Source organism: Myiozetetes cayanensis, unplaced genomic scaffold (genome assembly GCF_022539395.1).
Source record: "Myiozetetes cayanensis isolate MyiCay16 unplaced genomic scaffold, myiCay2020 scf23, whole genome shotgun sequence".
Taxonomy (NCBI): domain Eukaryota; kingdom Metazoa; phylum Chordata; class Aves; order Passeriformes; family Tyrannidae; genus Myiozetetes; species Myiozetetes cayanensis.
In genome coordinates this window covers 4,557,599-4,580,520 of record NW_026087445.1, presented here as the reverse complement: position 1 = coordinate 4,580,520, position 22,922 = coordinate 4,557,599, and the positions used below count along the sequence as shown (strand labels likewise).

The following is a 22,922-nucleotide window of genomic DNA, read 5'->3' as shown; positions in this document are numbered from 1 at the left end:
AATCACAGCCAAGGCAGCCCCAGCCCTTGCAGAACAGGCAGAAGTCAGTTCCCCCCCACACCTCCCTGCCCAAAGTGACAATCATCTTGAAGAAACCTTGTATCGGGCAACAAGTCGGAAAAGCAATTAATCACCTTATCCTTCCCCCCGTGTGCCAGACACAGGATGACATTCCCAGCCCAAAACCTGCCCTGACCAGGCACAGAGCCGGGCTGGGATATCACTGACCTCATCAGGAACGTCTGCCCGGCAGCGCGAGGACGGCGCCAGGTAATTACTCAAGCACAGGACATTTATCAGCACTCGTTCTGAAACATGCTCGTCTGGCCATGGAAGTGCTGCACTAATATCTCAACATGTCATCCCCGTCCCGGCCTTTTCTCCTCATTCCCTTCCCACGTCAGAGTCGTCCAGGGAAGTATGGTACAGAGATCTCCGGGTGAGTCACAGGAGCTGTCGAGCACCGTGCTGCAGCCAGCTCCAGCCAAGCCATAACCTTTCCCTCCCCTAGTCCTGACTTCGTTTCCAGCAGTCAAAGAGGATAAGGCCAGACAGAGCCTCAAAATGTTCTCCTTTCCCTCAATTCAGGACTCCAGTTGTTCTCAGACAGGATGGAAAAATCCTGCCATCTCTTCCCTCAGCCCTCCACAGCCTGAATCCATTTCTTTGCTATGATTCATGAGCTGAGAGGGATTTTCCACTCTGGTTCAATAATAAGCTCTTTACATTGCAGGGGCTTGGACCTTGGTCACCTCATGCCACTTGTAGGGCAAGAAGGTGGCAGAGGTCAGGATTTTGGTGCGCTGGGTGCAACCACCCTGACTGACCCCACACAGGTAAGTGGTGTTTTAAGGGAAACTCACAATTGCTGAATTCCTCCTCTTGGAAACACGCCTGAAACGACTCTCCACGAAACATAGCAGCCTGTCCAAACACCAAATTGCTGGAGCTCATTCTGCCTACTGGGGGATTTAGCAAAACTTCTCCAAGTAAAAAGGCTCATCCCCCTGCTCAGGCAGCACCTTCACTTCTCCCAGAGGTGGGGACCTTGGAACACAGCACCCCACGTGGTGCCTCTACACCCAGAACACGAGGAGAGCAATCACCTCCCTGCTTTGAGATGGGACAGGCAGGAAATGCAATCCCCTAAGCACCAGTTGAGGGCTTAGGGAGACCCAACCATTTAGGTGTTACAACAACAAGCAGCAGACACAAGTGCTGGTGATTGTGTTCCTCACGCCAGCCTCAATATTTCCATTGTAAACCCTTCTTTCACTATTTTAAGAAGTCAGCTGCAAAAATTCGCTCTGGGCTGGAACTTGGCAACCAAAGACTCCGTCTGGGAGAAACTTATTTTACATGTACAACCCCCCTCTCCTATTGACAGTTTGGGTTGGAACACCAAATCCTCCCAAAACTTGGCCAGTTTAGGATCCTGTTTGCATTCTTGCATTTGAAAAAAAACCAAAAAAAAAAAAAAAAAAGGCAGATAATTAGTGGGGCCTGACTGCTTTTAGCATTACAAAATGTGTGTATACTTTTACTATGGCCAAGATATACACCATACACCGTGAGAGGGGTTATTGTGTGTGGAATGCAGTAGTTACATTTATAAAGGAAACTTTTGGCATGTTTTAAGAGCAGGCTATGAGAAACAAAATTAAACAAAACAAACAAACAAATACTGTAAAAATAGAGGACAGTTTGTTTAAAAACAAAACAAACCAAAACCTGAAGCCATCTCTGTACTTGCATTTGCTGAAACAGAGCACTTTTGCGGAAATGTGAACATCAGATACAAACCAAATCAACAATCAGTGTTAAGACACAGTTCATTTGAGGCATGTCTTTGGGGCATCTGGGTTTTCTATAGAAGGTGACCTGAGACAAACCAAGGGTGTGGAACAGAACCCCCTAACCTAACCATTGAAATTTTAGCCAGAAATTTGAAGGAAGGAAAGTAGGATTTCTCCTTTTAACCCTCTCTCTCTTTTTTTTTTTTTTTTTTAAATATAACATTAGGCAGCAACTTTAACCACAAACATTTAAGGGGCATCCACCATCACAGAACACCCAAGTTCACACTGAGATTTATGTTAAAATTGTGATGATCAGGAATGCAGGAGTGCTTGGCTGCGATTCCAAACTGCCACACTCTGCTAAGCTTCACAGAAACCCTTGTGGGTTGTGGTCTGCCAGCCCTTGAGCTGAGCTGTGACCAGAAAAGGCCAACACGAAAAGCCTGAACTTACCTGGGGTCCTCTCTCTCCTTTCACTCCTGGATATCCCAGTAAAAATGGAAATGGAGTGGGTCCCAGGAGGTCAAAGATTTGATAGCCATCCGTTGCAGCCGGGGTTGTGAGGTTGAAGGGCTGTGCCCTGGCTCTGGAGGTGGGATGGGCAGACCCCAGGGGGAGTTTGGTGAATGCCAGAGAATCCACTTTCCTGGTCGGGGACGGCACGTGCTTCTTTGGAACGGGCCCGTGGTGTGGGTTCTGCGGGGTTGGCTTTAGGGTGACAAGGTGGACATTGCTGGTTGTGTTATCAGTCACCCTCCTCGTTGGTTTTATGGTGCTGGCTGCTGCAGAGGGCTCAACAGTTGGTTTTTGGTTGATCTTCTTTTTGGTCTCTTGCTTGGACTCCTTCCTGCTGGCTGTGACGGGGCTCTGGCTTGTTGGTGGGGCCTTTTTAGAGGTGGGAAGAGGAGTTTTCTCCCTGTGTGTGCTGGGAGTGGGCCGAGCCACCCTGAGGGTCGTCCCCGTCCCCCGAGGGAGCGGACGGGAGGGCAGCTGTGTTTCGGTGCTTGAGGGAACAGACGGGGCCACTGTGACCTTTGTGGCTTTGGTTGTCAGTCTTGGAGGTGAGGGTGGGGTTGACACCGATGTGACGGTCGTTGCACCTGAACCCCTTGTCTTGGGGGGTGCAGTGACCCTGCCGAACTCCAAGGATGGGGCAGCAGTGGTCAGGTTTTTCAGACCCTGCAGCGAGGGCTCCACGCGCTGTGGGGTGCTGGGGGAGGCACTGGGGTCCCTGGGCAGGAGGGGGATGAGGGGGGGCAGGTTTGGCCGGTAGGTGTCTGCTTGCCTGCACTGTTTTTTCAGGTATTTACAGTAATGATGAGCTGCCTTGGCGGAAGGATAAATATCGAACTGGCAGATGGCTCCTTCAAACTGCACGGAGTGATGGCTTATCTTCCCGAAGAGGAAAGATCCATGTGGATCCAACGCCTCGTCCTTTTTCAAATGCAAATCCGCATGTACTCTGCGCTTTCCACAAGAAGTATATAAAGTGACTGTCTGGCCACGGATGTCGATGGCCACATTGTGCCACTGGCCATCGTGGACATTGTAATCAAAATATACAGAGCGCCTGTGGCCCACGTACACTATGATCTTCCCAGGCACAAACTGGACCCCCAGCTGCAGTTTTTTCTTTTTGCTCTTGACGGCAAAGAGAAAAGCGTTGTTGATGCGGTGGGAGCAGAGGCTCAGCACCAGGAGCAGGTCAGTGCTGGAGCCCGCGGGGAGGATGGTGCTGAGCGGCGCCTCGACGCGTGCTCGCTGAGTGAAGATGACCCCTGACTTGAAAGGAATGACTCCTTGAGGAACTGCACGCGACGAGGACCATCCACCCGATGGCCTTTTCCCTGACAGGCCCAGTCTTTGAAGAACATCCACATCTGAAAGGGAAGCACAAAGAATACGTGAGGTGCTGGACAACCCAAGGGCCGGGTGGATATGGAGGGGGGATCAAACATGCATCAAGGCAACAGGATGAAGGAAATCCCAACCATTCTCTCACAGATGCTTAAAATTGCCAGAATGGAGAACTCATAGCTCCTCTGCACATTTTGTGAGGAGCAAGTGCATGCTCAGCTTGGTTACCAGCAACTGCCAAAATGCATCAAAGCTCCAGGGTGCATCTGGCTGGTTCTCCTGTCCCACCAGGGACCAGCTCCAGATGTTCTGGAGGGAGCTGACCTCACTACAAGGAAATTTCCCACTAAGCACCAATAGTCCACTTCTCTGGGATTTAATTCTGAGTACTGACCACACAGCTGGAAAGGAATTTGAACAACAGACTGAGCTGGGATTGCAAAACTTTATATCCCCAGAAGGCAAGTAACAGAACTTCCAAAGGGAGCAAAAGCCTAGTGTCTGTCTCTCTCCAAGTAACTTAGAAGCAGCTTTTGATCTTTGGAGAGTTCAAGGAAGCAAAGGTGCCTCCCAGCATGAAAAAGTTGCACATAGATTTCAATGAACTGCTCAAAGTTCTCAACAGCACTACTTCTTTTTCCCAGCGGATCATCTTACAGACTTAAATTATTTTAATAGGGTGGAGCAACCAGACTTGGTTTGTGAAGAGCTGAGAAATCAGTTATGGCTGCCACTGAGCAGTGGAGGTAAGACCTCCAGCAGTTGTCACCTAGGAGCCAGCATGAGAGGGACTGATGTCCAGAGGCACACATCTCCCCCAACTCCAGGAGAAGTCTGCAATGGACAGATAATCAGAATCTCTGGTTTCTGGCCCAGAGGTCTATCAGGAGTCACTCTCAGCTCAGAGTCCCAGGCAGATTAGCAGGCAACAGCAGCACAAACTGGGGCCAGCTGGCAGCAGCCTCAGCTGAACTACTTAACCAGGGAAGACTCCGAGGTCTACGTGAGAAAAGCTGCAAAGGTAAATGTGCCCAGACCTGAAAGAGGTGCTCATGTGCCCAAAAGCTTGTTCCCTTGCTTCAGCTCGATCCTTTAGGTTAATAAAAATTGTTGCCTATGTGGTATATACAGATGATCTGGATGAGGGGATTGAGAGCACCCTCAGGCAATTTGTGGATGACACCAAGTTGGGTGGGAGTGTTGATCTGCTGGAGGGTAGGAAGGCTCTGCAGAGGGACCTGGACAGGCTGGATCAATGGGTCAAGGCCAATTCTATGAGGTTCTCGCTCTCTACAGCTCTTTGACAGGAGGATGGAGGCAGTTGGGAGTCAGGATATTCTCACAAGTAAAAAAAGATGACATGAAATGACCTCAGGTTGCACTGGGGGCTGGGGGAACAGGGATGTGTCAGATTGGATATTGGGAAAGATTTCTTCACCAAAGGGATCAGAACAAGCTGCACAAGGAAGTGGTGGAATCACTACCCCTGGAAATGTTCAAAAAACGTGTGGCTGTGCCACTGGGGGACACAGTTTAGTGGTGGGCCTGGCAGTGCTGTGTCAACAGCTGGATTTGATGATCTTAAAGTCTTCCAGCCCAAATGATCCTATGGTGAAGGTAAGGTGATCATGATTACCATGACACCACCACTGTTAAAAACTAGCAAGGATAACTGCATCCCCTTCCCTCTTCCCTGCCCAAATGCAACCCCCATTACTCCTGGACCAGCTAACTCTCACATTTCAGTGCTCTTTGGGGAAGCCAGTCTGGGCTGTATAACCCAAATGCTGATGTTGCCAGGTAAGAATTTAACTTAGAAACGTGGGGGTGCCAATCATGGAATTGGAGCTTTCCTATATTAAAAGGAAAAGTAAATCAAAGGTTGTCCAAAGGAAAAAAAAAAATGAGCTCCTTCTCTAAAAGGGCCTCAGTATTTGGCTGCTTTCCCCTTAACTATTAAATGTTCATCACAAAACAGAATATTTGGAGAACTGGCACTTAAAAGAGAACCTTGGTGTTGGCCAGGAGGGTTGTAGACTCAAGCAGTCTGAGGCCTGTAATGTTGCTGGCCGGGAAGGGAAGAGAATGATGAGAAAACCTTTGTTCCTTGACTTTGGCAAAAGCCTTGGTCATTTTTGTATGTAAGAACGAGTCATCAATATTTACTTTGTCTGAGTTCAGCTTTACTCCTACCTGACTTTCTTAAGGCAGCTTGACTCATTTTCTAGCAGACACTACCCTGGAGAAGGTGCGTCAGATGTGGAAGAGGATGGAAGTTTTCCCACTCTGTGCAGAGAGGATAATTTACTACACAGCATGTGTGTTAATGACAGTACTTCTCCTATACCATGAAATCCTTACTTTTCTTCCTCTTTGCCCAATGGGGCTGTCCCTCAGCGTGGCCTTTCCCTCTCTGCACTGAATGGAGGAATCACAGCAGTGTCTTCAGACTGGATAATTTCCAGAGCCCATGAAATAGCAAGGGCCAAAGCCTGGCTTTAGTGAAGTCAAGTGGGACTCTTGCCACAGACTTCAAAGGCATCAGGATTTATCCCTAAGGAAATAAATTTACCACTTAAACTAGGAGCTAGACTCCAGCTTCCAATTTCTACATGTATTTTTAGGTTTTCTCCCAGAGACAGACAGTGGTTGTCTCTGCTAGAGATGCTGGACACTCCAGGAGTTACTCATTTGGTAGCTGCTCTGCAAAGACCTAAGGATGTTTCCCTGCTCAGAGGATGCTGCTGCTGTTTGCAATCCCAATCCAACTGCCTCGTTAGCAACTGCATCCAGCAATGCTTAAGGGAAAAAAAAAAACACAACCCAAACACTCCTCCCCTCAAAACCCACTAAGGTGGAGCCAAATTCTGGATGCTGACGCAAAATCCGATTAAAGGACACCTCATGCAGGACACGTATGTGGACTTTCCAGCCCCAGGTCCAGGCACAGAGCTCAGGAATTGGGAATTGTGTGCACCCAGCCCATCTACCTCTCCATCCCTTGCTGCCTGCCCAGGGCTGGTGGGGCACATCTCTGGGGATGACAGGATGTCATCAACTAACATAAAATGCAAGGTAATTTCGACTTCCTTAAGCGGCTCCAAGTTTAGCAGAGCATTTTTTTCCCCTTCAGATTTTTTCCTCTGTGGATTTTTCCATCAAAACACATTATTTAAAAAAAAAAAAAAAAAAAAAAATCACTTAGAGCTGCCTGGCCCCAGGTGTCTCAGAACTAGGAGCAACATTCCAGTAGTAACATTTGAGCAACTGGGAAAAACTTCTCCAGCAGACTCTGTGCATGAAGTGAGATGCTCAGAGATTCCTGAACAACCACATGATCATCTCTGAAAGAGGGGATAAAATATTTTATTGTTCTCCTTTCCTTCTCTTTCTTTCCCTCCCCCTTTTCCCCACACAAAATGCTTTATAAGAAAAACAAGCCAAAAGGCAGGAGAGAAATAACTTGCATCTTCCCAGGTTCCAACAGCCAAGCTGTGATGCCCACAGCTAAAATTGGGTTGAATAAATGCTGCATCTCCAAAAGTTACTGCCTAGATCCTTAGTCAGTGCACAGCAGATGAACTCACAAACCTCGTGATCTTTTGGATTTGTAACACTTATGGAAAGATCATCCTCTGCATGCCCCTGATTTTCCAACGTGCAGGAAGACCCCTAAATCTCAGAGTAATAACTACAATATTTCCAAAAGCCCATGGCATTGACTTAATTTCATTCTCACACTGACCTACAGTAAATCTGATGTTTGAAAATCCTGGGTGATAACACAGCCTCAAGTCACCAGTGTTTCCTTACAGCCTTTACCTCCCTGGAAGTGTTTATTTTCTGGTACCTAGAAGGGAATCCTCTCTCTTATTGTTTGGAAGGCAAGCGGGGCTTTTTAAAATTCTTTTATCACAGAGACAGCATCTCAGAAGGGAGTTACCTACTACACTAAGGTAAACACAGTGAGGATGAAATGAAAGATTTTGCCTTAGAGTGATGGTATCAAAAAACATGGTACCATCCCATAATTATGATGGGATTAGAACGACGGATAGAGACGAATCTAAACAGCATATTATACCCTACTTGAAAAGAGAGATGCCAAGACACAGTATTTGTTCTGCCTTTTTATGAGCTGACATAAAACTTGCTCTGAAAACTGCTTGACTAAGTAATTCATCCAGATGTTCACCTCTTTCGCATGGAGGCAGAATTTGGAAAATATTACATTTTTCAAAATTGCTGATGGCAGGGATCTATTCCCCCCCTGTAAAAAGTGCTCCATGGGCTGGCTGACAGCTGAGCATTGACCAACTTTCTATTTTTCCTTCATGTTTTGGAGACTCAGAGGAGAGCCCTGGAGCCTGCTAGACCACTTAGTGTTGTCTGCAGATTGCAGGGGAAGCTGTTCAGTTCCAGCAAATCCCCGTGTAAAACATCCATGTGGAAGAGGTGTTGCTATTTTGAGAAGGCTCCTTTAAAAACAGATGCTGTAGAAATGTTCAGCTCCCACTATCAACTATAAAAAATGAATTAATTTTGCTGTTGTTGACCCTGAAGCTTTTCGTCTCTCCTCTTGTGGGGCCACTGATTACTGTGTCCTGATTTTCTCCTACCCCCAGCAGCACTGAGGAGGTGGTGTTTGGGGAAGGGATGTAAAGACAGGGTGAAGGTGTGTGATCACTCCTCTATAGAATATTCCCTTACATCACAGGGACTGAACCAGACAGAGTAATTCTATTATCAACCAAGCTTGTGGGATTTTTTCTTCCTTAAATTTGCTTTTGCTGTCAGAACTGACATCATTTCTGTATGCATAACACCCTATGTGCTGGCAGGGGCATGCCTGGGGTGCCTTCAAGTCAATGAAAACTCTGCCTGCCAGAGCTGTTTAATTCCATAATGCTGCAGCCTCAAGGGGCACTTTCTAAAAGCAGTTAAGTCTTGGCAAGTGCAGGTAAATGCCAGTGACATTTTAGACATAAATGGCTTCATTCCCACAGGTTCCACCAGACAGACAAGCACTCTGAAAATCCTGTGGGGCACGTAATCACCTGTAAAAACCCAGGCCCTTCTGCCAGCTGTTAACTGCATCACCTATATCATTAGTACTGCAACCACCAGCAAAAAATGCATCTACCTCTGCACTGGGCTCAGACATTGTGAAATTATGGTCCTACACCAGTACCAAAATGCTTGACTTTTACTTTGGTTGGAAGAGGAGAGGAAAAAAACATGTAATTTACCTTCAGGATTTCCCTGTGTGAGTCCCAGGAACCAGGTAAAATATAATACAGTCCAGAGAAAGCAGAATCCCCTAAAATTGGAAGAGAAATAAAAATAATGAGTTACAACATTAGTAGCAAAACCAATTCCCAACGTTAAGGGTCGTCTCCTTGATCCCAAGTCTCTGAAGGCAGTGACAGCATCCACGTCTCCAGGAAGTGGATTCTGACTGAGATTTTATTTTGCTGGTTTAAAGTCATCTAGAGCCTACTGAATTCATTGGAAGGTTTTCCCACTGGTATTAGGGGCTGCTGATCCAGCCTCGAACAAGGAATAGCCCAGTGCTTTGAGATACAGGGTCATCAGTGCTGGGCCAGCCATCCCTTCGCTACTGCTTCTTTTTTCACTCACCCCATCTAGGACACACCTTCAGAAATGCAAGAGAATGGAGAAATAATTCAGAACTTGAAGGTCAGAAGACAAGCCAGGAGTGCATGGTCAGGTCTGTGAGGACATGGGTAGAAGGTGGGCTGACATGCAGTGCTGTGTCACCTGCATCTCAGCAAACAAATCCCGAGTCCTAATGCTTCACTGCACGCTTAAAAATATTCTAAACAGGCAGAATCCTACATGGATCTATTCCTCATTTTACACCCAGATACAAGGATAGGGGCAGCTTCTAACCATCCTGTGCTGAGCCCAGTAATGATCTTCTCAGGAGCCTGGTATGGCAGGAAAGTTTAAAAAGGGTGAGATCCGAAGACTCCCAAGCCCATGCACTCCCAGACCCTTTCATGCCTGAGAGGGAATTGGACAAACCTCTCTGTTAGCTCAGCTTTAAGCCTTCAAGTGCCATTGAAAACAGCAGCAGAGGAAAAAACTTTTAACAGAAAGGTAGCTAAAGCCCCCCCTTCTCCTTCCCCCACCAGCTGCCTTGATTTGTAGCCAGCTAACGAACATAGGAAACTCCTTGGTTAGGCTCACTTAAAGCTGTCAGTGGAAAGTTTGAAGATTGAATTCCCTCATCTTCTAGGGACGGTATTTCACAGCTTCATCACCAAAGGCCGCTGGAAGAAGAGACAGAAATGTAAACTACAGAGAGCCCTCAGCCAGAAGACAGCAGCGTGGGACATCCCCAGGTTGTTCGTCACTCCAGCCAGGCCAGTGCGAACACTGGGCTGTGCAAAGCCATGCCAAAGTGCAGCCTGCTCCTCTCTCCAGACCTGACACACAAATCATATATCAAATGGGATTACAGACCACTCTTCTCCTGCCATCAAGCCTCAGCTTTAGCACAAGAAAGCATCCTCTGAGATAATGTATTACCCTGGGCCAGATCCTCTCAGTGCAGGAGACCCTTTCCCACAGCTAAAATGAAGCCACCACGATTTACATCAGTGGGGAAACCTGGCCTTGAATGTAAAAATCCATCCAGGAATCCAGCCACTAACTAATACTTTAAGGCTTGAAGGGATAAAATACTGGAGCAGCCCTGCATCAACTGGGAAACAAATGAAATGAAGAAATCCACGTCCTCCTTTGCAGTTTCCATCACCCTGACACTGGGCTGTGCATTTCAGGGGCTCTGGGGCTGCTTTTTTTTAATGAAGGAACAACAGCTTGGAACAGTCAAATCCCAGGATTCTTTTGCCGTGTCCTATAGCTGGCCATATGCTAACCAGGAAACCCTCACCGTGTTCAAGAGATCTCCAGCTGGGGAGAGCTGGTTGTTTTTTGGCCATGTCACCCTTTGGGATGCAGCTGTCCGGCTGAAGACACTGAGGAATCCAAGGGGAGCTGTTGTCCCAGTTCCTTCAGGGGATGGAGGAAGGATGTTTCCTCAAGGCCACCTCTAGCAGTCTTTTTATGACTTAAAGGAGGCTACAACCCACTTCCTAAGGAAAACTGCATTTCTGTGTTCACCTCCACAGGAGCGATGGAGTTTTAAGACGGACACAATTCCATGTGTGCTTGGAGCAAAGACCTCATGGAATGTCATCAGCTGGGCTCAACTGCCCGATGAGAACACGGGAAGATGAGTGGAATGAGGTGAATGTAAGGGTAGCGGCAGTCCCAGGTGTTAAGAACCTGTTCTCTGGTGAGGATCAGATTTACACAGCTATGTACAACCACTGCTGCACACAACACACTGAAATGAAGTCCCCCTCCCCTTTTTTTTTTTTTTGGAGGGGCACCTTCACAACCCAAATTCTCTTCCAAAATGCATGTCGATCAACACAATGAGGGGAACAAGTCTTGGGGGAAAATCCAGCACGTAATTTCATTCCAGTGACACTGACTGGGGCTGTAAAGGAGATGAATGCACGGTGTGGGATCCAGCTGGCCCCAGCCCTGCTCCTGGACCCCTCGCTCGGCTAACGCTGTAAGAGCTGAGAGCGGGGCCCAGTGCCAAAGCACTGAAGAAAAACACTTTGGCAAAATTTACCAACTTAATGGAAAAAGCAAAAGCAGCTTCCAAATGGCAGCCCTGTGAGTGATGGGGCTGTTAATTATCCCAGGATTTTTAATGCAGGCTCTTTTTCCGTTACAGCTCAGCAGTGACCGGGCTGCACAAGCAGCTTGACGAGCAATAGTAAAGGAAGATTTTTCTCCTTATATAGAGCTATCAAACCCACCTTGCCTTTATCTCAGCTTCTTCCCACAAGCAGCGATTTCCACTGAGATTCTCTCAAGAGGTACCACTAAAGACATTTACTTCTTTTACTGCACAGAGCCCATGAATACCAGAATGAGGATCCTGGTGCTGTTCAGTCTGGAGAAGAGAAGGCTCCAGAGAGAATTTATAGCACCTTTCAATGCCTAAAATGGCTCCAAGAGAGATGGAAAGTGACTTTGTACAAGGGCATGGAGTGACAGAACAAAGAGGGATGGCTTTAAGCTAAAGGAGGTCAGATTTAGATAAGATACTGAGAAGAATTTCTTTACTGAGGGTGGTGAGGCCCTGGCACAGGTTGCCCAGAGAAGCTGTGGTTGCCCCATCCCTGGAAGTGTCCAAGACCAGGTTAGACAAGACTTGGAGCAACCTGGGCTAGTGGAAGGTGTCCCTTCCCATGGCAGGGGGTAGAAAACATGAACTTTAAAGTCCCTTCCAGCCCAACCCATTGTGTGATGATTCTATGATCCCACTGCTGCAGTCACTGGGTGAAGAAGTGCCCCACAGCACACATGGTATAAGCTCACGTGAACCCTAAAAGTTTTCCAGCACAAACTCCCTTTATAGCAAAGGGAAGCTCCTGAGCACAGCTTCATTTTGCTTCACTACTTCTGGCAAACTCCTGTGGATCAGTCCACAGGAACCAACCTGTGCCAAAAGTGCAAGGCAAAATACAACAGAAAGGGACAGAGAAGCAAAAGGACTGGTAATAACCCTTATGAGTTCTCACCTGACAACCAGTATAAAGCACTACACTGAACTAAGGACAAGAGTAACACAAGAGCTTTCAAGGTAGACTTGGTCAGAAATTACCCTAAAAACAAGTCCAAGTTTGACAGATCTGAAACAACCTATAAAACAATTGTGATCAGCTAAATCTCCACTATGTCTAGAATTGCTTGGAACAATTTCACCTTTTTTTAAATTAAAAGGTTTGCCCTGCCTTAAGAGCAGAACTCCAAATGATTTGACATCTTGTTTGCTTAAATGATGGGTTGAAGCTGAAGGAAGTGTTACAAGGGCCCACAGCAGCATTTAGTTTTTTATTTTGTTTTCTCCCTCATTTACTGTGGGGAAATGGCTTTGAAATTGAAAACATTATTGCAGAGTGGAAAAACAATTTCCCTTTACTTTCCTCCATTCAGGTGTATTTTTTTTCCTGTCCAAAAGACCACAAAGCCAGCTGGATGCTGAAAATTGCTTTTCAAGAAAAGCAAATGTACATTTCTAGCCGTAGATCAGACAGTGCATCTTTAAATAAGAAAATGTATGTGCGGCTTAAGACCCTTTGCAGGTGACTGGAGGTGATATTTTATAAGACTCCCAAGCAGTTTTGATAGGCAACAGGAAACAAATCACAACCCACATACTGAGGTTTTAAATTGTACCATGCATCAATTCCACTCCCAGCTTTTTGGGGTAGAACTCTTATTTTGTTACGTCCTCTGCAGACCAGACTTTTGCTCTCTTTTGGGGGCTTCTGGAAAGGACAGTATTTCTCCTCTCACCCTCACTTTCTGGCAAGAGCAATGGAAACACACAGCTATGTGGATGTCCCTGTATCGACCCTGCTTTGTCCTTTGCTGGACCTTTTCTGCAATATAAACCAGGTATTGATTTACACCTCCAGGGAAACATTTTGTCTGGTGTACACAGGCACTGCTGCAAAGCCCCAGTCAAACGCCTGATATTTGCTCTTCTGGCACCTATAGCTCCTCTTAGCACTTCTCCAGGAGGGACATGCAGATCTGCAGCGCCCAGAAGGCAGAGATGAAGAACCAGCACGGTCAGTGTGACCTCCTGCAGACACCTCACACCTTGTTCTCTCAGGGGTTCACACTGATCTCTGCAGACGGAGGGCCAATGGGTTGCAAACAGCAGGTTCTTGTCCTCCTGGCTGGAACTAGAGCTGTGCATGCATTGCACAAAGCTGTCCCAGAGCTACCAGCTCCTGCTGGTGACAGCCCACTTCCTCACCTGATAGATGCCAGACTGACACGGCTGTGACGCCTCAAAGACCCTCCCAGACAGCTCCCAGCAACTCTCTACAGCAGAGAATCTTTCCTGGCAACCCTCTCCTTGGTCTCCCCTGTGTGTCTGGGATATTGACTTTGCTGCTCCGTGAAGTAACAACACTCAGTCCTGGCCCTCGCCTTTGTGTTCTCCAGCAACTGGAGCCCTCCACAAACAGAAGTGCTAAGCATGATCTGTCATCTAACTCCTTTTTTGTCCTTCCAACAAATGCCTTTGCATTCCTTCATTTTGTGAATGGGGTTTGGCAGAGCCGCACAGAATTCCCCATTGTTTCCATCTGCACTTCAGTAGGCGTCCATCATTTCTGCTTATGCCCCCAACAAATTGTCAAAGAAAGGGAAGGGAAAAAATACCCACAAGCTCTGTGTCTGTCAGTGATTTCTGACAAACCCCTCACCACCAGACCTGGGCAACACCCAGTCAGTAACATAACCTCCATGAACAGCGTTTTCAAGCAGGACAGATTTTAACTCCTCAAACCATTGGAGAAAGAGGATGAAGCTGGAGCTTTGCTTTATTAAAGGACGTGCTTGGAGAGACACATCGAGGCAGCAGGAGCAGGGGGACCTGGACACAGGAGCTCAGCTGGAACCCTGGCTGTGACACTACCCTTCCCTCCTTGGACACAGCTCCAGGAGCTGTGCAATTGCCTCCTCTGTACCCACAGGTACCCCTCTGTACCCAGCACACACATTTGTCAGCCTATTGCTGAATTTGTCCAGTGGTGCCATAATTTGTCCCCAGACCACCTGCCTGGCTTGCACACAGTGCTCTTTTCCTCTTAAAACAGGACCCATGGCTCCTTCTCCAGCCCTTTTGGGCCTTCCCAGGGGCTGACCCACCTTGGTGGTGCCAGGTGGGTCTGTACCACCACGTGTGCAGCTTTCTCACTCCACACATGGATGAGTCAGGCAGTCCCAGAGCTGCATTACACCAACACCCCAAGGCTGTGGCAGCAGGCAGGCACTCACCAGAGGGCCTCCAGGAGCCTCCTGCATGGCCAGCACGTGGCACTGGGGCTAGAAGGGCAAAGGTGTCACAACCACAGTGGAACAGCACCAGTGCTACGGTCTGGACACGTCCTTGATGCAGAGCTGAACACAAACCCACCTCCTGTGGCTTAGACAGGCTGTGCTCACAAAAAATGCACCAGCAGAAATGACCAAGAGGGGCACGTTAAGCTTGAAGAGCCTGTAAAACTTTGTGTTCTTCTGGTTTTACAAGCTCTGGCAGCTTGAGCCAGGACGAGGCTTCAAAAGCACACTGTGCAAGGGCTGCTCCTTCCCCGGTGAGCCAGCACTCCCACTCCCGACCGCGGGTCTCCTGCACATCCGGCAGCTCCTCAGCTGCCAGCCCTGCTCCAGAGGATGCTGCAGGAGTGCTGGTATGAGCAGGATCCCCCCAGTGCCACGTGGAAGAGCACCAGAACATTCCCATCACCAGCTGCTCCAGGCAGCACAGCCCTCACCCACCCCGAGTAAGCACAAGGGTGGCCTGGTGAGCCCAGGCACACACCAGCTCCGGGCTCAGGGGACCCTCTCCAAGGCTAATGGCCTCAGTGGGACCATCCAGCTGTGGGGATGGTGGGATGCACAGCGCTCTGCCAAACAAATCAGAAGCCAGCACCAAAAATCCCTTCGGGAGATGATGCGAAGGGCAGCAAGCGACCTCTGCTGAGGAGTGACCGGAGCAGCACGCGGGAGGGACAGGCCAGGGGAGACCCTGGAACAAAAGGCACTCATATTCCAAGGCACCAGGACAGACCAAGGCCAGATTTCCCAGGGCACTGCAGCACTCAAACCCCGTGCAGCCGTGCTGTGATAGCCTGGGACACTCCGGCGCAGCAGCAGACACAGACCTCCGGCAGGCAGCGAGCCAGCCAGCCACGCTGCCTTCTCCTGGCTCCCTCCTTCCTAAACCTGCCCTCAGCTGGGCCCGATTCGACCTGGGACTCGAGCAGGATCTGGGACAGGATCTCCCTGTCCTCATCTGTGGTGTGATCGCGGTCACCTCCTGCACCGGGCTGAGCAGCTGGTGCCCTGTCAGCGGCTGAGCATCGTGCCAAGTGTCTCCCCAGCACCGGGGCCCGTCTCCTCACTGTGGCCACGCTGCTCGTGGTCTTTCAAAGGAACCTTTATCTCTGTTCCCCTTTAGACTTCTCCCTTTCTGACATCAGCCACCCTCACGCCGTCCCAGGCGGTTCACCCAGACCATGCCCAGCGTTAAAAAGGTGTAACTGGGAGACGCTGCAGTTTCCAGCATCTCCAGACACGCCAAAGCCACGTCTGTGCAAAAGAAACAAAAAACAAAACAAAACAAAACAAAACAAACCCCAACAAAACAAAACCCACCCTAAAGCGCTGCAATTCAGTCCTTGTGAGCATATAAACACACAGAAAACTTGTCAGGGAGAGCAGCTGCAGCCCCTGAGAAGGGGTCTGGGCTCTCCGTGTAACTCCACGCACAGACTGAGCCTCCAAAGGGAACTGCACATTCATTCACCTCCCGGCTCTACAAAAGGGGTGGGAGGGGGGTGACCCTAGGGGCGAAAGCGGGGGGCATGCCCCCAAATCCCCTCGCCCCGTTCCCCCTCTTTCCCCCCATCTCCAGCCCAGCCGAGCAGAGGGATCCTGTACACAAGTTTTTCAAACTGCCAGGCAGAAGAATCCCAGCCTTTCCAAGGGAGTGTCGGTAAATCATCAGTACATCCGACAACGCAGCCAGCGGGATTAACCCTTTGCTGGCCCCCAGGAAAATAATAACAACAACAACAACAACAACGCATTTAAGAATGAAAATAGTAAAAGCTGGTCCCAGCTGTGGGAGAAAGGGGACGGGCAGGGTGTATGCTGCAATTTTTTCACACACACACGGATGGATAGGAAGCAGCATTTTGTGTGTGCCGAGCACACGAAGAGCCGCCACCGCGCACCTCCGCCGTGTCTCAGCCCTCCCGGGCTCTCCCACCTCCCGCAGGACCACGGCAGCCAGATCAAGGTACCCGAGTCCCCACGGCCCCGCGGGACAGGGTGAGGAGCAGCATCCCCTGCTCCCAGAAGGGGCTTGGGAACCCCCCCGCCGTGCCCGAGCAGGATGAAGGGTGCGAGGGGCAGCGAATCGCCCGCTCCTGCATCTCGCGTGGGGGCTACACCGGCGCGCACCCCCCGAAGCAGCTCCAGGGGTGGGAGCCCCTTTTCCCGGTACGTGGGAATTGGGGGGCGAGGGGGGGGAGGCTCCTTCTGGCCGTCCCGGCCCCAATCCCCGCTCTCCCCCCTTCCTGCACACCCCAGCCCCATTCCCCCCTCTCCCGCTCCGCAGCGTGGCCTCCCTGCTCGCAGCCCATTCTCCTCTCCAGCCCAGGAGTTTTCACATCATCCCCTGGCAGAGGAATGTTTTCCCCCACCCCATTCCCAGCTCCCGGGATCCCGCGGCTCCCCCGCACCCCCAGCCCGCCCGGGATGCCCTTCCCCAGCGCCGGGAGAAGCGGAGTTTGTACTCACCCCCTGCCTGCCGCTGTAGCTCTGAGTCTGGAGACCGGCTCTGATTCCGGCTCCATCACGTTTAGTGCATTGTCTCTTTCGGGCAATTTTTGCGGCAATCCATCAGAAATCGGGGGACAGGCCGGTTTGTGGGTACATCCTTCCCAGGAGCTCGGCTCTCTGCCTCGCTAAGGGGCTCAGCTGTGTCACAGACACCCCTGGCCCGGACGGCTCACTCCTTCCTCCTTCTCTTCTGGGTCCTTTTGCTTACACAGATCTTTTAATCCCATTTAACTCCCTCTCGGCAGACTGCAATTACCTTGGGAAAAAGGAGAGAGAACACAAAGTACACGCTAGGAAGCCAGGCTGGCCCATGGTCGCTGGATTTCTTGCCTCTCTCTTTTTTTCCCCCTCTCCTTAATAATAGTACAATTTCTGTGATCTCTGATTCCCAAAGTCCTTGATTTCAAGTGTTTTTTTTTCTTAGCTGTTACTTTTTTTTCCTGTTGTTTGGTTGGTGGTTGTAATTATTATTTTTATTTGTAGTGCAGATGTGCCTCCCACCCCCCCAAGGATCTCTCCTCTGGACTTAGAGAGAAGAGGAAAAGGCAGATTTGAAGAAATGAAAATTATTTAAGGATGTCCTTACTGCCTCTCTCTGCTGCCCTCCTCTGTAATACCGAAGCACTTACAAAAAATAATACAAAATAAATAAATAATTTTTAAAAGAGGGAAAAAAAAAAAAAAAGAAAGAAACCCTTTTGGCCAGAAGAGATGCTGGGAAGGAACCAAAGACCCTTTTCAGGCTCCAGGGAGGGAAGCACAGGCCCTGCCCTGGGAAAGCTGCTGATGGAATTAGCTGCTCACCTGCACTCACCTGCCCAGGGCCATGAGCACCAAACCGGCCTCAACACACCTTATTAGGTACCTCACGCAGCTTTTCCCTTGGAATCAGTGCTTGGTGGAGGCAGTTGGGAGCCTGTAGATGGGGCTCAGGCTTGAAGAAAAAATCCCCCCCATGCTCCTATTCCTCTCCTTGCCCTGCTCTGCTTCCCCAGGGCATCTCCAGAGCCCCCATCCTCCCAGCACCAAAGGATGGAATCTGCAGCCGGGAGGGCAGGGAGAGGGGAATGAGTTTTCCTATGCAAGGTCCATCGGTACAAGTGAGATCTCAAGTCCACTAGGCCAGCTCTGCCAGGAGAGGAGACTTCTCCATGTGGATGAAACCTTCATCCCTTTGCCCCCTCCTCTTCCGAAGTCCCACCCAGCCACCGCGCACCTCCCCAGAGCGACCGGCGGGTCCCTCTTGTCCACTACAGGACACAGCAAATCCCTCAGCTCCATGGGATTCCCTCAGGCAGGTGAGGGCAGCCCATGACTCCGAGCCCTCCCATCTCCTCCCTGCACCCCTGGGTGCCCTCTGCCCTGCTCCCTCCCACTCTGCCTCGGGCACTTACTCTGCAGCGAGGCGAGAGGCTGAGAAGCATCTCCTCGCAGCCCCATGGCCATTCATTTGTCCCGGCAGCTCACGGCAATTGCTACTTCTTGAAAAAATAATAATAATAATAAAAAAAAAAAAAGAGAAAAAGGGGGGGGGGGGGGTAAAAAACCCCAAACAAACCCCAAAGCCCTTTCCTCCCTCCTTCCCCTTCAGTCTCAAGGTGTCTCCTGCACCGGGAGCCCGGGAGAGGCGGCCGGGTCTAGGGGCCCGGAGCCAGCCGGGGCTCTCTGGGGTCCCCCCAAATTCAGCAGATAATCCTTCCCCGGGGCTGGCGCGGGCAGATCCCCCTCGGGCCGTCGCTCCACTCGTGGGTCATGGATGCTGCAGGGATCCGAGAGAGAAGAGCGGTTGGGAGCGGGCGCTGGGAGGGACATGGATGTGAAAGAGGTGGAAGTTCTAAGGCTGCCCTTGTCCTTTTAAATAGCTGCAGCCCGGGGACTCCGGGCTGGCGGGGGTGCCCCAGGTATCCGGTTTCAGCAAACAGCAGCTAATGAGCAGAGATCCAGCCTCCGAGGGGCAGGATCTGCGCTGCTCGGCGGGCAGGGGGGCACCCCGGGCACCCCACCAGGAGGGGAGGGGGCCGGAGGAGGGAGGGGAGGGCTGCGGGTGAGGAGCTGCGTGGTCACTGGCAGGGCAGGGGACGGGGGTGCAGGATCTGCAGGGCCAGGGGACAGGGTTGCAGGGCACAGGAGAGGTCCTGCGAGGTGCTGAGACACCAGCATGGCTCTGTGCATCAAAGCTGAGACACCTCACGGTCTCCACTCTGCAAAGGTGTCTTGTATCTTCCCGCATTATCCCCTGAGACAAGGGGAAGGACTAAAACACCTCAGACCTGGCTATGGGCACTAGAGTTACACACTCCCTATTAAAAAAAAAAAACCAAACCAGCCACAAATAGGACTGATATTGACCCACAAAGGACCTAAACTTGAGGCGAGAGGAGAATGATGTTACATTACATTCAGAGTAGAAAATCCAAGGGCCCACTGGCCTGCCTCAGCAATACAGGTTTTACTCAAAAACCAGACCTCAGAATATGGCCAAAAGTTAAGGTTTGCACCATAAATTAGATTTCCCTTATGACATCTGTTACCACACATGGTAAAGACTTTTCCCCTTTAATACATATATTTGACTTAGTTGTGGTTGCTCACTGGGGCTGTGGTTTTGCATCTCCCAGTTTCTGTAGGCAGAAGATTTTATTCATACCTTTGCTCTGAAGCACCTGCATTCTGCTTCCAAGGTTGCTATAACAGTGGAAGCTTTAAGTAACAATAAAAAAAAATTGAAACAAGTAGTGTTGTGAGTGGGGTAGAAAACTAACAGCCTCACAGTCCCCTGTCCTCCAGGAACCCTCCTCAGAAGGGTACAGCTAATTACACATCCAGAGACTTATAAGAAACTCCAACTCACAGACAAACCTGTCTCAAAACTCTCCAAAGGCACAGGTGCTCTGATGACCCATCCAGTCCATCTTTGAGGACTGGGACTTCAGGGACAACAGGCAGTGACATAGCTTGTCAGAAATCCCATAGAATACCTAGTTTTCTTAGCTATTTTTTTCCCCAGCTGTTTTTTCTGTGTTTCTCAGGCAAACATTCCTCACTGAGAAACATATTCTAGACAAGCCAAAGTGTTTAAGATAAACCTTTAATCTATTAAAAGGTACTTTACAAAGAACATGTGTTAATTCCTCTGCTGTTGAATATATAACATATAATCTCCTGGTCTTTTCTACCTTTTCTCTCTTCTAAAAGCGGCAAATATTGAGTAAACATTCTTTCCCTCAAAAAAACCCCAACAAACAAACCAAAAACCCACTCTACCCAGAAAAGAATAAGGCCTGGCTTCCCAGAGAGAGGGACAAAAAGGAATGGAAAATGATGTGCTGCATCTTTTTGCAAAGGCTTATCCAAATGGGATGTGCACGGGTGGCTGGGAAAGGACTGGTGATGCTTCAGGTCCACAACATTGCACCACAAGGACCACCACAAAACTCACTGACAGCCCTCGTCCTCAAATCCTCTGCACATATTTTACTTTGCTCAGATGAACATTTTCAAACCAAGCACATGCATAAAAGCTTTGCTAGCAGAGAGACATAAATGTAGCCCAGCAGTAGGAAAAAGAGAATTAGTTTAAAACAAAAGGAAACCCAACATTGCTGAAGCCAAGACTAGTGCCAAGTGAATTCAGGTTCAAAAATTAGACCTCATTCTTCAAAAAGAGAAAAGCCACAACATATGATCTGAATAGAAATATATTTAGCAGATTTATTTTTCTTCCCTTCCAAATTTAAATAGAAGCCATTTTAAAGCACTAAATGAACTGAAGTAAATCAGCACAGCAGAAAAATGAAAAGGGGGCGGGGGGGGGGGGGGAAGAAAAAAGGAATGGGAATTGACTGCTATAGTTTAATTAGTCAAAATGAGAAAAGTACAGGGGAGGAGGAATTCCACCACACAACATAGGGAACAGGGAACAGAACACTTGCTTTGATGAAACGCACCTCTCAAAAAAAGCAGCATGTCATTACAGCCTGAATAAATACACCATTTTAAATATTCAGCTGTATTTAGCCAGTTTCCAGAAGAACAAGTACCCACCTCTCCTCAGGAGCTGTAGCTTGATTAAGCATCAAGGCCTCTTATTAATATAATTCTGTCTCTTTGCTCCTCTTGGAAAACCGAGTGGGGAGGCTTGGAGATGCTTTACAGCTGCCCTGTGTGACTCACAGTGCCCAGCTTCAAGGGGCAGAGGAATCCCAGACACTAACCTGGCCTTGCCCTCCCAGTTTGGCTTGGCCTGGAGGACAACACTGAATTACAGTTCAACCATTTTTAACTTCACATAAGTCTGAAAAGTATCCCAGATCACTCACTGCCCCCACAGCTCACAAGGAATTACAGGGATGTGTTTGGATATATTTAGATAAATACCCTATTCAGGTTTAAAACTGTGGTATGACCAGGCAGAAGTGAAACCCATGGCACCAGAAAAACTAGTGGGAGGGATCAAACAAACATGCAAGGGAGAGGTGGGATAAAGAGCCTTTCACTCCCCTCTGGGCTTGGGATCCACACCCAGCCCGGATCTGGAGTATCTAAACTTGGTACCTGGCTAAGAGTTGCTGGAGCCACAGGGAATGGGAACCACAGATGATGGCCCCAGTGATCGTGGGAGGACACAACCATGGCTCCAGAACATGTACCACCACATGGAGCAGGGCTGGATCCACACCTCTAAACCCAGCAGGAACAGGAGTTTAACAGGAATGGGACTCATCCCCCAGCCCATGCACAGTCACAGCAATCCAGGCAGTGGCAGAGGAGGGACTGGCTGTGCCTCTCTCTAGCTCTGGAGATTGTCTGGTGGAGGCTGACTCAGCACCCACCCTGCAAACACCAGCAGCCTCGGCAGCCAGAGCCCCTGAGGGGCTGTAGGCTGGGGGTCTGGTACTGATCCCTGGCTGTTGGGGTGGCACCGAGACATTTACACCAAAGCAACTATTTCTACTCCTTTTCTCTCCCTTTGAGTGCTCCACACTTGGCTGCAGTGTTCTCAGGTATGTAATTCCCTGGATAGGATTTCCTAATCCCTACACAACTTTTCTGTTCAGATTCTGCATTTAGCATGACCCCACCAGCACTTCTCACACACAAGCTCTACTCAAGTGACTGGCAGTAGTTCAAGCCCTGGATTAAAGTCTTCCCTACCCTGTAGGGATCTGGTCATGAGCAGAAACCTGTTGAAGAGCTTCATCTCCTTGCTGAGAGGTTTCACCATCCATGGGAGAGTCAAGATCTGCATGAAGGCAGAAGCTGGTCTGGCTGGGATCTGGTCAATGGATGCTCCTTTCTGGTTTCAACCATCCCTGCGAGATTAGGAGGTTTCTGCTGAGGAGCAGAACATGCAGCACTCCTGGTTTTAGGGTTTGCTGTTTGACAGCTATTTGTGACACAGGAGCTGCTGTGGGTTATGTTTCTTGTTTCCAGTGCACTATGGAGAGTATTAATTATACAGATGTACAGAAAGCTCAAAAACCATGCATGTAACTGAGTTACTGCCCAGTGCTATCCCCCCCCCCAGCCTTCCTGACAAAGCCATTCCCATCCCGTGCCACAGGCTACCGGTGACACGTTTGAACTCCTGCAGCCGTTTGATGTAAAATGTTTCAAATTCTTTTCGGGAACACTAAAGGCTTTTGTCTCCTGACTGGTGGTGCTGCGGGGATGCCACGTCTGGCAGAGACAGATCTTTCCGTGCTTTCCAGCTACACCGAATCGCACCGGGCTGCCCAGGCAGCAGAGAGGTGGGAATGGCTGTTAATCATTAAATGGAGCCTTTCT

General features: G+C 49.3%; 1 protein-coding gene across 2 annotated transcripts in view; it reads right to left on the bottom strand.

Annotated features, from left to right (window-relative positions):
- LOC126642407 (collagen alpha-1(XXVII) chain-like) overlaps nt 1-17,660 on the bottom strand; it is a 143,944-nt gene extending 126,284 nt beyond the window's left edge. For both annotated transcript variants that reach the window (XM_050320007.1, XM_050320008.1), the window contains exons 1-3: nt 17,094-17,660; nt 8,906-8,976; nt 2,253-3,679 (exon numbers count right to left, since the gene is read on the bottom strand). In XM_050320007.1, coding sequence (XP_050175964.1) covers nt 2,253-3,679; nt 8,906-8,976; nt 17,094-17,149 — 1,554 coding nt within the window. In that variant the 5' untranslated portion in view covers nt 17,150-17,660. The remainder of the gene's footprint in view (nt 1-2,252; nt 3,680-8,905; nt 8,977-17,093) is intronic.
- Nucleotides 17,661-22,922: the final 5,262 nt, after the last annotated feature.